Raw genomic sequence first — 13867 nt, 5'->3', positions numbered from 1 at the left:
TTTTTTTCATAGCTCCACTGATTATCAGGAAATAGCAATCCACAACAGATTAATGATAGAAGGATACCATGACAGTGGTTAGGTAGAGGATGTTGGTTCTCTGTCACCGGCACCTTTCTCAGATGTTCACGTAGAAATGAAACAAAGTGTTCAGTAAATGTCAGGGGAGGTTAAATGAACAAACTGCCACAGTGGTGAACAGATCGAAGCCATAAAAGCAAGCATTGCACGCACCAACAATTATTTCATTCAGTTTTCAACTCAATCAATAATGATATACAGATACTTGTAACACGATCCAAGTATAATCCAATGTAGAACACCAGTTCTCAACCCTCTCACTATAAATACAGATGGACAACTTCTTGTCCTCGAGATCTTGTACATGGAATTAGATAGAGAGACCAAGTCCAGAGTCCTTGTGCTGCAAACAGCACTTCATTTGCCAGAATGTGTGCAAAGTAGATAGCAAAAATAAGGGATGAAAGAAAATTCCTAAGTAGATCTAGAGATGCATATGAAGTTTATATACTTGTTGATCAAATAGAAACTGCCATTGTTCTCTTTCACTAGCCATCCACAAATTGTAGTTTATATACGAGAATGATAGCTCGATAAATAACTGTGTTGATTCAGCACCTCCTTGTGTGTTTCTTTTTTTAGATCAGCTCATCTGCTCTCCGATGAGATCCAGACCGACGAGGAGAAATGACACTCCTTGAAACAACAGAAAGTAGAAGTGAATGCCCTGTGCCGAGAGGAGACTTCGGATTGCGGCGGTGAGGAGTAGAAGAGCAAGCGCTAATTCTTTCTTGTAAATTTTGTTCTCCTTCCTTTTCACAGCGGGAGCCTCCTCTTGTTTCTTCAACTTGGTCAGTTCAATGAGCTCACTGTCTGAAACACCTCTAAGGAGCTGCTGCATAGGCTTTGCATCTCGTTCGGCCGCCGCCAAAAGATCCGATTCCGATGACCGCCCTGCCTTCTTTGTGACAATCCACTCGTACGAACTTCCGAGTTGGAATAACCCAGCCACCATGGCATTGAACTTGGTCACTGACATCGTGTTCTCGAAGAGAAGGTAAGGTACGAGGAAAGGGATCGATCTCGGGGCCGGAAGAATGTTTAGGAAGGACATGATCACAGGGATATAACAGATTACCCAAATTGGTAACTCAGCCTCAGGCACAAACATTGACAGTGGAAGAATTATGCAGAACAATGTGAAGGAATAAAATGGGAGGATGAGCTTTCTCAAGAGGAAGAAAAGAAGGATCAAGTTAGCCTTCTTCCATATCGATATCTGCAAATTGGTTACAATTCTACGATAAACTTAATCCATGTGGCAACAAATCTTTCATTGAGTTAGGCCTAGAATTGCAAACCTTGGATTTTATGATGGCAGGAAGGCACAGACGGAATAATTGCATCGGGCCGGAGTGCCATCGGTGCTGTTGTTTCCGGTAGACTTCATAAGATTCGGGCACTTCACACAACACCTGTGTAAAATGTATCAATCACAAACATAAAAGGCCTTTCGGTGCTACGCGAAGAAGCAATCAATCAATTGATGAACTACCTTGACGTCGTTGAGGAAGATGAACTTCCAGCCGTCGAGGTGAGCACGCACGGCAATGTCCATATCTTCGACCGTCGTCCGCTCAAGCCACCCTCCTGATTCCTCCAAGGCTTGGATTCTCCACACACCAGCAGTCCCATTGAAACCAAAGAAGTTCAAGAAGTTGCCATTCACCTGCTGCTCGACCTCAAAGTGAAAGCACAGGTTGATGTTTTGGAGCCGAGTTAGCAGGTTCTCATCCTTGTTCACGAAGCTCCACCGAGCCTGAACTAGCCCGACTTCGGGATTTCCCTGACCCAATTAAAGATTCACAATTCAGTTCGACCATGCGCTTGTTCATCTATCTTAGAAGATCATACATACCTTAAAATGTGGAACTGTCTTCTTGAGGAAATCAGGGTTTGGTGTGAAATCAGCATCAAATATTGCAACAAACTCGTAGTCTTTGACATAGTCACAGCTCATGGCCGACTTCAGATTCCCAGCTTTGTAGCCTGTCCTGATCGATCGATGCCGATAGATGATGTTCACTCCCCGTTGGCTCCACTTGGAGACCTCTGCCGCAATCAGGAGCTTCACCAACTCGTCGTCAGAGTCGTCAAGAACTTGAATCAGCAGACGGTCTCTTGGCCAATCGATCTGGCAGACGGCGGAAATAGATTGCTCGTACACCTGCAAAACTTAACAGATCAAACTATGAAACTGAGGGATCCGAGTAAACATCAATGGTTACCTCTCTTTCGTTGCACATTGGAATCTGGACGAGCACCATGGGGTAGTCGGAGCTTGATCCCTCTACGTCATCCGGTTTGAATGGATCGCCGTCGATGGTGGGTTTGATCTTCTTCCACTTGATGTATAAGCAGCCGAGGCAGAGGACTAGTCGGTCGACCGACTGGACGACGAAGAGGAAAATGCAGAAGCAGGACAAGCTCTGGATGGGGTAGGCAATGTAGTCTGCCCGGAAGGAGAGCCAGGAGGCGTAGGCAATGTACATCCACCCGCGGATGTCCGCGGCTTCGGGAACGCGAAAATTAGGGTTCTTGAAGTGCCATCCCTTCAGGTAGGCAACCATCTCGAAGGCGAGCATGGCGAGGGAGAGGAGCAGGAAGGCCCTGAGAAAGCGGAAGAGGAGACGGCCCTTGTCGTCGGACGGACTTTGCCGGAGGAGTAGCCTCCTCCGGACGGCGCCCAGCAGGGCCCATAGGCCGGCCGCCAGCCAGGCGACGCAGCCCACCGCGCGGTGGGCCTTGAGGAGCAGCACCCACGTGAACTGCTTCGCGTTCTTCCCGCGGCCGCCCTTGTCCATGAAGGTGCCGCCGCCGCCGCCGCCGCCGTCGCTGCCGGGGCTGTCGATCTCGAGGACGGAGTAGTTCGGGTTCTGCATCGTCACCACCACCGGCGTGCCGCCGCCGGGAATCTCCTTCGCCCACCAGTCCCCGAGATCCAGGCTTGGCGCCATTTCTGCTCTTGAAAACCTCAAAAGGATCCCAAAATGCTATCTTTTTCCGATCAGCAGCATCCAACTTCGATTTCTCTTGCTGGAGCCCGAGATCTTGAGCCTCCTCCGCCTGACCTCCACTGCTCAACTAGACAGCATTGCAGGGGAAGGTATCTATCTGTAATCTAAAGCTCCAGACCATGTGACCACTATATAATAGTTCTATACTAATCAAATCCACCTCTGTTTCATCTGAAGTCAAAGTAAAAAAAATAATAATAATAATCCTAAAGAATGAACAGAAATCTAAAGCTCCTTCTCCCTCCGGATGAACTAACTCTTAAATTTAATTACCACCGCCACTAAACATTGATTTTAGGCAAAAAAAAAAAAAATCTTTTTATTTTGGCAAGAAAAGAATCAGAATCATTCATGATTCGTTTTAGTTTAGATTAAACTATTGTAGAAAGCATCGAACACAAGCAATGGGAGAAATTTATTTTTAAAATATATGATTATATTCTAGGGTTTGTGCGATGCCTTGGCAGCAAGGGAGCAGCGGAGGCAGAAACATGAGTGAGGAGTGATTGCAAATCAATCCCGATGCCCTTTATCGTGATCTATCTGCGCTGCGTAATCTTGAGGCACTCCAACTAGATTCTCGGCGTGCTGACGTGGGCCGACTTGATTGGTCGGCGGCTGTTTTTTTTTTAACTTCGGAGCAGATCTATGATGGACGGCTGCGATGAGGCGACAGCGAAGTCAGCGAGTGCGGATCGCCACCGACAGTGTTCGACGTCACGTGGAGAATGATTCAGATGGCGATGACGTGGCATGTTTGACGAGAAGTTTGCATGAGCATTTGTACTTTTTTCACGTTATCGATTATTATGGAGAATTTTATTTTTGAGAATAAAAAACAATTATTTCTAAAAAATATAAATATATTTTTTTTAATGCTAACTTGTTAATAATTAAAAATATCAAACTACATTAATTAGAAAAAACCTGTAACTTATAAATAATTTTCTTATCAAGTCCCCTCAAATTTAAACATTTAACTTAATTTAGAGTATTTACATTGGCCATCTATAGTTTAATTACCATCCAAACATATCTCTATCGTCATTATCTGTAATCTCAAATTATTAATTATTTTCCATTTAATTATTATTTTTTAAAAAATTATGAATTCCATAAATTCTTGGGCCATGTGTAGTGTATAATTGATGTGGGGATTATGATATATGTTGTTAGCACCGACACTAATTGCACACTCCCAAACACAATTCCCCCCTCATTCTTTTTGTGTTTAATATTTATCTTGATCTTGAAAATTAATTAACAACTCTTAATCTCTCAATTTTTAAACAAATTTATAGTTAATCAGTTTCTTACACTTGCAGTAACTACATAATAATAAGGTACCAAAATCAATTAATTAATCAAAATTCCACCATGCCCTAATCACCAAGTTAATCAACCCCAAAAAATCAAACCTTAATATATACTTTGACCAAAAACATTAAATTAATTGGTGGGCTCCCAGTTTGATCTCCATTAATTAGATCCTATAGGGATGCCATCATGCCATGTGAGATACAAAAACAAAATCGTTTAATTATTATCAACTGTCTCTGGCTTAAACAAGATGATTAGCATATGATCAAGATGCACATGCATATGGTAGATTTTAACCATTTACTTCATAATTTATTTGCTGAGACTAAACGAAGGACCTTCATTTATGATTCTAGCTTTTCCTGTTGACCTAGAGATCTTGCAATGTGCAATGCACACACTTTCCCTATGCTTGCTTGCCCTTTAGATTGAGGGGTATATCGAAAACATATGAACAAGAGGCTTAGCTAATGTTTGTAGGTTAGGATCGAGCTTTCGGTGCTCCAAACAGGCAGATGAAGCGAGGAAGATGGCTCGGTCTGGAAGTTAGCAGACAAGTCATGCTGGAGAAGGATGGATATATATTATCCCTAAAACAACTACTGATGCAATTGGATATAGATCTCGAAAACCTTATCACTCAGTAGATCTCAATAAGTAATTTGGCTGTACTGTAATTCGATAGACCTGGGACACAATTATGGCAGCCTGGTCCCTACTCGACCCAAGCAACGTTGAGTTGATGTGGTGTGGCTAGACAGTGAGCTATGCTTCTCGATCGGTATGGAGCCACGCGCATCGATCGATCAGCAGGAGTAGGCCGACATTTGTCTTCTGTTTCTTGGTGATCCAGTAGCCTTTACTGTGTTCAAGATTCCCATGTAATAGACAGTGAGACATGCACACTGTGAAAAGGAGCCAAGGATTCAATCTTTGCATAGGCAGTCAAAACTAGAACAGCAGAATCAATTCAATTTCTCCTCAAGTTTTTTTTTTTCCCCTTTTTCTTGATTCCTATTTCCTATGGCAAGCTGGATGTGATTAATTAGAAGAAAAAAGGCATTTTGTCTTTCAGAAAGAGTTGTCGAAGCAAATGTTGTCTCAATCAACAGAAACAAAAGAGATCTCTACATCGTTTTATAAATCCCTTTTTTCATGCGTCGAGGAACAAATCCATCAAGCACTGAGTGGTTAAGCATAAAATTATAGACCTATATATGCAATGCTATCAACTTGACAGAAAGGGAGAGGAAAACTACAAAAGAATTGAAGGTTTCTTTGAAGTTCAAGAAGGTATCATTGATCTCTTCGGATGCCATTTGCCTTGTGGTGGAATTAATATATTTGAGATGAGGCTGATCAGAATCAAATGCAGATTACGAAATTGAAACTGGTGTTTGTTTGTTTGTAGGTCTGTAGGCTGTAGCCATGTGGCCAGCCTGCTTATTCCACCAGGGCATATATCTATGTGTCAATTAGTGTATGTATATGTTTTGTATAAAATTAAGGTTTAGGACTATCGATCGATCGATATCGATTAATTGTTTGGTGATATTATTGATTCCTTATATTTATCTCGAGGAAAGGTGTTCAAGGTTTAGTGTCGTACAAAAACATCTCTTCTCTGTGTAGGTTGAAAAGGACCGAGCATGCAACGTATTTTGAATGATTGATTAATAGTCTTTCTTTCTTTCTTTCTTTCTTTCTTGTAGCAATAAGAATGATTTGATTAATTAATTCTTTCATCAGCATAATATTTGAGGAAGAAGGTGAGATAAGATGCCTTCTGTCTAGAAAGAAACACATGCTAATAAACAAGAATCCTAAGCCTCAGTAGTCTTCTTGATGGCGTCATATTATGATTAAGTCGATCGAATATTAATTCACAATCACTTTTAAAAATCTTAAGAATAACTTTTAAAATTCTTGCCAATTAAACTGAACTAATTCACATTCTCTCTCTCCCTCTATTTGTTTGACACGCTCACATCTAAATTATTTTTTTTTCCCTAACACTATGTCATAAGTTTGGAATCATTTTAAATAAAATTTAAAAATATATGTAATAAATTTAATAATTTTATTTTACTCTGTAACAGTTATAATTTATTTTTTTTTTAATAAAGTATTTTTTTTTCATATTTCAGCATATTTTTCCGCTCTCTTCTTCTATATAAGCAAGCAGTCGGAGCTAGGGGTAGATAGTCGATCGGGTTATGCCTCCGGCTTCTCTTCTCCTGGTCGAGTTGCATCGATCGTCCTCATTTCCAACCACAATTTCTTCGCTAACCTCAGGATTCGCCTCCGGATCGGCGGCGCCCGGAAGAATGGCTGTCGCCTCCCAGGACGCCGTCAAGCAGCTCTCCGTTCTCTTGGACCAAGGTCCCTCTTGCCTCGCATTTTGCTTGTTTCTCGACTAGTTTGATTTGATTAACTACCTGGTTTCTGGAATTTGGAATTGACCCTTTTTCGATGATGAATCTCGCATATTTGGCTCGATTCTTGTAGCGGATGAAACCCTGAAGCGTACATTTCAGGTATTGAAACTTGGATTTTTGGAACTGTTTTTCCAGAATGCTTTATTGATGTGTGTTCATCTAAATGGTTTTCTTGTTGGCAGTAGTCCCGTAGCATAAAGTAAGTTTTGAATTTTCTATAGTGGTAGGTATTTGTGTTTCATGGTAGGAGGTATATCTTAAGATGGATGTTACGGATCCCCTGAATTTAAAACTAGAGGAAGAAAATGTGCTTCTAGTTCTGACTATAGCACTTGTCAGAAATTCTTCTGTGTGCTTTTTGAGTAATATATGAGAGTGTTTCTAGTCAGAGTTCTCATACACAGAGTACCAGATCTTGTGCTTCGACATTGTATCCTTTTCCTCATCACCAAATTTAGTCTAAGCTTGGTTAATCATAACGTACATATTCACAAAGGCAATAGAATTCTGATATCAATTTGTGCATTACCGGATCTTTAAAATTAAATCAAATTTCTGTGACTTTTCTGCCACTTTTTCACTTTCTTACTAGGGGTTGGGCAGGTATATATTCTATCGATACAGTAAAATAAATAGTCAAAGATTTATATATAGTCAGTGGTAGAATTTTTGTTTTTTATTTTTATTTTTTAACTTTTATGCATATGGCTTCATTTCTCTAGCAACAGAATGATCATCCTATCCACTTGCTACAGATGCTGTGGTTGATAAATATATACGTACTTGAACATTGTTTTCCCCTTTTGAGTGTTCAAGAGTTTTAGTACCATAATTGACCAACCAATATAATTCCAAGCTGAGATTTCTGAAATGATCTGTTAAAAGACAGCTCTTTTGTTGATTTCATCAAAGCTTACCATGGTTTTATTATATAAATTATGGCTTATGTCTTCTTTATTCATTTTTCAGAATATGCATCAGGGCTATCCAACAGCAACATTGGTGCGCTTTCTTAATGCTAGAGAATGGAATGTTGCCAAAGCACATAAGATGGTGTCTCTATATACCCAAAATCGTTGCTTCTCTTTTCTTTTAGTCCATGCTAATAATTATGATCTTTCTGCCACAGCTTGTAGATTGCTTAAACTGGAGAACTGAAAATCGCATAGATGACATTCTAACAGTGAGTACCTTGTACTCTCTCTCTCTCTCTCTTTTGTTTGAATTGCGTCGTTCGCACTGATATTAGCCCATCATTTATGTGTATAACATATAGTATATGCATAAGAATTTTTTGTTCTGTTTTTACCATTTTTACTTGCACATCTATTTTGTCTGTCATTTGTTGAAGTATTTGTTTCAACCAATTGTTTACTTACAGTTCTGCTTCACTTGCTAAAGCTTTGACACGCAATTGTTCACAAGAGAATTTCTGAATTGAGTGAACTTAATATACTACTAGGAAAAGTTAATGTCGAAAAGCCAATGAGAATCAATTATGCTGCATTCTAATTCATCTTTGATTTTATAAGACAAAATGTTGAAATAGTGCCAGAAATGCCTGTCTATTGTTTCTGATCGTAATAGTTATATATAAGAAATAATAATATGAAGCTAATAATGTCATTGAGACTTTAATTCTATATATTGATCAATCTATTTATCTGACTATGTTATGTTCTGATCTAATCTTGTTGCAAGTGTAGAAACCTATAATTCCCTCAGAATTGTATAGGGGAGTTCGCGACTCACAACTTGTAGGATTGTCCGGATACTCAAAGGAGGTATTATATGTTTGTTTCTCAAGGTCACACATTGTCTATCAGTATCAATATATTATTCTGTATCAAGTGCTCTTTAATCATGTTATCTCTTAATTTAACTTGGTTTGAACTCAGACGTTTCTGTTCTTTTGCATGAGACTTATTTTACTCATTCAATTCCAGGGCCTTCCTGTTTTTGCAATAGGTGCCGGACTCAGCTCTTTTGATAAAGCATCTGTAAGATTCATCCAGATTGTTTTTTTGTATACACATATTTCTTTGCCGACTTAAATATAGTAGTGTCTTGGGATGTCTGAGAAATTCAAATTCAAAATAATTCAACGTGGCTGATTAGGTTGACCTGTTCATCTTTGTAGATTCTTTAAGTTTAGAAATTTACATTTTATTTATTTTTTGATAATTATCACATATGCTTAAGTGGCGTTTGGTACACGGGTATGGAAATAGGGAATTGGATTCATTCCCAAATAAAGATGGCAATGGGTAGGATTTGGGTAGGATTTCATATCCTCCGTACTCATCCCCATTATTATATCTATACCCATACTCATCCTTATATGAAGATTTTGGAATGAAACCCAAAAATTTAGGTATTAATGAAACTCACCTCCTTCTTTAGATTTCATCATATCCAAAAATTTGGATATCATCTAAATTATTTTGGACAAAAAAATACCCTTAATATTTGTTCAATTTTCCTTTCATATCACTTTCTCTCTCCTTGTTCTATCTAATCATACTTTCTCTCTCCTCATTTTCTCTCTCACCGCACTTTCTCTACCTTTTCTCTCTCATCACTCATTCTCTCCCATCACACACTCTCTCTTCTCCTTTTCTTTCATCACACTTTCTCTCTCTTCATTCTCTCCGATCACACTTTCTCTCTTATCACACTTTTTCTCTCCTCATCCTTTCTCTCTCCTCAATCTCTCTCATTACTCTCTCTTTCCTCATTTTCTCTTATCACACTTTCTCTCTCACTATTCTCTCTCATCATGCTTTATCTCTCATCATACCTTCTCTCTTTTCAATCTCTTCCATCACACTCTCTCTCCACATTTTCTCTCATCACACTTTCTCTCTCCTCACTCTTTATCTCTCATCATACTTTTTTTCTCCTCAATCTCTCCCATCACATTGTCTTATCACACTTTCCCTTTTTCATTCTCTCCCGTCACACTTTCTCTCTCCTTAATCTCTCGAATCATACTTTATCTCTCCTCATTTTCTCTCATCATAATTTCTCTCTCCTCATTTTTTCTCATCACGCGTTCTCTATCTTTTTCTCTCACATTCAACTTTCTCTCCCATCTAATTTTTTCTCTTATTTTTCTCTAAGGGTAAAAAAGGAAATCTTGGTTCATTCCGATAAAAAATATTCAACTAACCAAATATTATTTTTAAGAGTGATATTCATAGTCATACTCATTCCTATTCCACAATACTATCATTCTCATTACCATTCCGATTCCTAAGAAAGAACCAAACATCACCTTAAGCATTTTCAAATTTTAAGAAGACAGGCAGTTTGCCAATTAGGCCACATTCAAACAGCTTTACACTAAGAAACTTGGTGCCTGATTGAATTATTCTTACAATGGTCATTATTCAGTGGACAAATAAGCATATCTTATCAAAGCACAATTAAAATGAAGTAGAAACAGAAACAAATGTGAAAAATATAGGAAGAACAATTTATTAATATCATTGTCATATCCAACAAAATTGGTAATTGCCAATCCACAATGTTAGTTAAACCTTTGAATGGAAATGGGCTTCAAAGCCAATCCTCGTATGACAACTGACAAGTCAATGAGTCTTCATACTACTAAAATACATCAACCAATGTTCAGAACATGAAACCCCATCAACACTTATTTGCAGTAACTATGTGTTTTTAAAGACAAGAAAGTTTTTCTGCTTTTACTGTGGACCGTGTTAATGGCATGGCGTATGATAAAATCTATAACGTATGATAACTCCGTGGTGACTATTAATTTATATTTTTTTCTTTTTAGGTAAATTATTATGTGCAGTCACATATTCAAATAAATGAGTACCGTGATCGAGTAATATTGGTGAGTAGCCAATCTCAAATGAAAGTTGGAAGTTGGTGCAGTTCTTTTTTCAATTTATATTAGTCTTCTTCTTGTAGCCTGCTGCAACCAAGAAATACCACCGTTATATTGGGACATGCATCAAGGTTCTTGACACGACTGGACTGAAGCTTTCGGCATTAGGCCACATAAAGGTACAATTCCAATGGCCTTAATGGAAAACAAAACAAAAACATTGGCGTATTATATGAATATAAAATTGAAATCCCATATTGAAGCTCCCAAACTTTGCCTGCTGATTAAAGGGTTTTGCCTTGTTCTACTGACAGTTTGAATTTTACTTTTATTTGATATGCAATTGGAATTAGTTAATAGAACTTAAGGAAGTTGTGATCTAAACATGAGCTAATGTATTGGTAATTACGTGCAAGTGATTTTTATTCAAGTAAAGATTACATATCGGTGCTATTTTCTTGAGAAGTAAAAATGGTTGATTTACAACTTATAGAGTAAGTTGGCAGTGCCTCAAAGGCAACTCTTCCAAGTACCTCATTATGCCTTGGCCTAGAAACTTTGCTATACTAATTATGACAACCCACCAAGTTGAGAAAGTATTTAAACACGGATTAGTAGTTCACTCATTTAAGTCCAATAAGTCTATAGATTGCCTCGACTAACCCACATCTTGTTTCTCTCGATATGTGCAAATAAACTAGGCTTTGAAATTTTTAGTTTTTAAAGTTTTTTCGTAGGTAGGTAGGTAGGTAGATCTTTTTATCCAAAAAGTTTTATTCTGCACAGGAAAAGTGATCCCATTTTGTTCCAAATGAGGCGAACAAAGAAAAATGTCAAAACTTCTTTTTGATATACTAATTTAGAGATAACTGATGAGTGGATGTACCATCAGTTTCGTCTGTGAATGCCACTTGTAGGCATCAGTCACACTAATTTGCTTTTATTTTCTAAATTGTTCAGTGCTGGGCCAGTAGTATTGTTCGCATTGTTTGAACTTGTTCCCTTATCCTTTATCGAAGCATATTTTTACCTTTTTTTTATATATTATTGATTCCTATGCTGTATCTAAAAAATTGTTTTGTTTTGTGTATTTATGCAGTTACTGACCCTCATAGCTACTATTGATGATCTAAATTATCCCGAGAAGACGCAAACTTATTATGTAGTTAATGCCCCGTACGTTTTCTCAGCTTGTTGGAAGGTAGTACTGTAGAGAAAGTTTATTCTCCTTGAGACATTTCTTATTAGCAGGACAAATTTTTTAAGCAATAAAGTGAATCTGTTCATTCACTGCTTTTGTTTTTCAGGTGGTGAAGCCACTCTTACAAGAAAGGACAAGAAGGAAGGTACAAGTACTCCAAGGCTGTGGCAGAGATGAATTGTTGAAGGTAAGAATCAGTTAAGTTTCTTCATAATGTGCCAAGAATTTAAGTTAGAGACATTTTCTCCTTCAATGACAGTTTTTGAAATCTGATCTGTAGGTAATGGACTACAATTCTCTTCCCCATTTCTGTCTGCAAGAATGTTACAAGACGGCTGCATCTCATGCCTGCTACTCCTTGGACCATTCCTTCCACCAAGAACTCTACAACTACATGAAGCAACAAGCTCTAGGCCTGGAACGTGCAGAACTCCTGAAACACAGATCCTCCCGTGCTGACACACCGGGAGCTGACACCGACCGGACGAAGCTAGTCAAGGTAAAAATTGGGGATCAGGCCGGGCTCGCCTGCTCGCTTAGTAGCATTCAGATCATGAGGCATGAACGTGCCATTCCTTGAGGAAACTGTTTGAGGATCTGATTGAAGATGTGCCAGGTCTTGTATCTGGTTTAGATCAACTTCCAGTGATCAAAGGTGCTTCACATTGTGAATGTTTAGAATTATGATAACAAATCCATGCAATCTCTCATTGCAGGATTTATCGACTATCATAAGATACGGTGGTTGTCAAATATATTGGAATTTTCCACAACTTCTATTAATATAAAAAAAATGCTAGGTTTTTATTGCAGTGAAAGTTGATAATCCTCAGTCCTCACCTGCGAACTAGAAGGAAGGTACATCACGGAAGATTTATCATAATGATTCTTTGTATGGGATTAGATTTGGAAATCGACCTCATGATCTATTAAGGTAACACCCACCACATTTAAATACCAACTATATTAATTAGTGGGGAAAAAAGCTATGATTTTTTATTCTTCCAAGAGGTAATAATTATATAAGAATTTGAATAATGATAGGGAAGGATAATTTTTATTTTTAATAAATCCATCACATAATTTTATTCATTTATTTATTTTGATACATCTGTCATATTCCAACTTAACATATTGAATATCACATTTTGATAAATACTACCTCTCAGCTATATTGATTTGACAACTTCATAATTTGTTTTAAAAAAAAATTATTAAAAGATGTAAAATTTAAGACAATTTGAATATTTTAATTGGTAAAAATTATTGGCATGGCGTGCTTATTCATCAAAGGATTTAGTAAATATGACAAATATTGTCATGTGAAAAAAAAATAAAAAACTTGTTATATTTTTATATTGATTAAGAAATCAAAAGTATGTACTTGTCACATATATAACATAGTTTTTTTTTTAAAAGAATCAATTAAGATATTTCTGAAGATACTGCATACAAAAGGATAAAATACAAAAAAATTTCCTTAATAAACAAATTACCATTTAAATATCAGGAAATCACTCAAAATCTTTTTCCATGAAAAGACAACATTTTCTTGTTTTTTATCCAAGGAAAGACAACACAATTGTGCTGGTTACAAACTTACAATAACTCAAACATATGGAAACTAAGTTTACAATATATTTTTTTGATTATTTCTTTAAAAAAAATTTTTTAAAAAAAGTGGCTACAGCTTGCTATTATTTCTTAATAAATTAAATCAAGATTTATAGAACTACAAAATAAGAAGAAAAAAAATAGTATTAATATACACCTCAATCATTAACACTATTACTATATTATTTTTACTAAGTAAAATAATAAGATTAATTATTATTATATATAGGGAGTTTTTTTTACTATTTTGAAAGGAAAAAAAGTTGAATAGCTTAAATAAAAAAAATCTTATTGAACTGGGAATTGTTGTTTTTAAGAAAAAGAAATTTGTTAAATCAAA

The 13867-nt window shown here is 37.2% G+C and overlaps 2 protein-coding genes across 3 annotated transcripts; one reads left to right on the top strand and one right to left on the bottom strand.

The window, feature by feature from the left end:
• Nucleotides 1-224: 224 nt before the first annotated feature.
• LOC122006455 (probable xyloglucan glycosyltransferase 5) lies at nucleotides 225-3387 on the bottom strand. Its single transcript, XM_042561963.1, has 5 exons — nucleotides 2310-3387; nucleotides 1940-2248; nucleotides 1577-1867; nucleotides 1383-1496; nucleotides 225-1300 (listed from the first exon to the last, which is right to left on the bottom strand). The coding sequence occupies exons 1-5, from the start codon at nucleotides 3036-3038 to the stop codon at nucleotides 665-667; spliced, it is 2079 nt and encodes a 692-aa protein (XP_042417897.1). The 5' UTR covers nucleotides 3039-3387; the 3' UTR covers nucleotides 225-664.
• Nucleotides 3388-6611: 3224 nt separating this feature from the next.
• Nucleotides 6612-12731, top strand: LOC122006453 (SEC14 cytosolic factor-like). Of its 2 annotated transcripts, none has more exons than XM_042561962.1 (11): nucleotides 6612-6800; nucleotides 6927-6955; nucleotides 7838-7909; nucleotides 7986-8039; nucleotides 8563-8640; nucleotides 8803-8856; nucleotides 10659-10718; nucleotides 10796-10891; nucleotides 11812-11913; nucleotides 12020-12100; nucleotides 12194-12731. In XM_042561962.1, exons 1-11 carry the CDS (start codon nucleotides 6635-6637, stop codon nucleotides 12491-12493), a joined length of 1092 nt encoding a protein of 363 aa, XP_042417896.1. In that variant the 5' UTR covers nucleotides 6612-6634; the 3' UTR covers nucleotides 12494-12731. The 2 variants fall into 2 exon arrangements, with proteins under 2 accessions (XP_042417896.1, XP_042417895.1); XM_042561961.1 differs by having other exon boundaries at nucleotides 7826-7909.
• Nucleotides 12732-13867: the final 1136 nt, after the last annotated feature.

This window comes from Zingiber officinale, chromosome 7B (assembly GCF_018446385.1).
Source record: "Zingiber officinale cultivar Zhangliang chromosome 7B, Zo_v1.1, whole genome shotgun sequence".
NCBI classification, from domain to species: Eukaryota; Viridiplantae; Streptophyta; class Magnoliopsida; order Zingiberales; family Zingiberaceae; genus Zingiber; species Zingiber officinale.
This window is presented reverse-complemented; position numbering and strand designations above follow the sequence as displayed.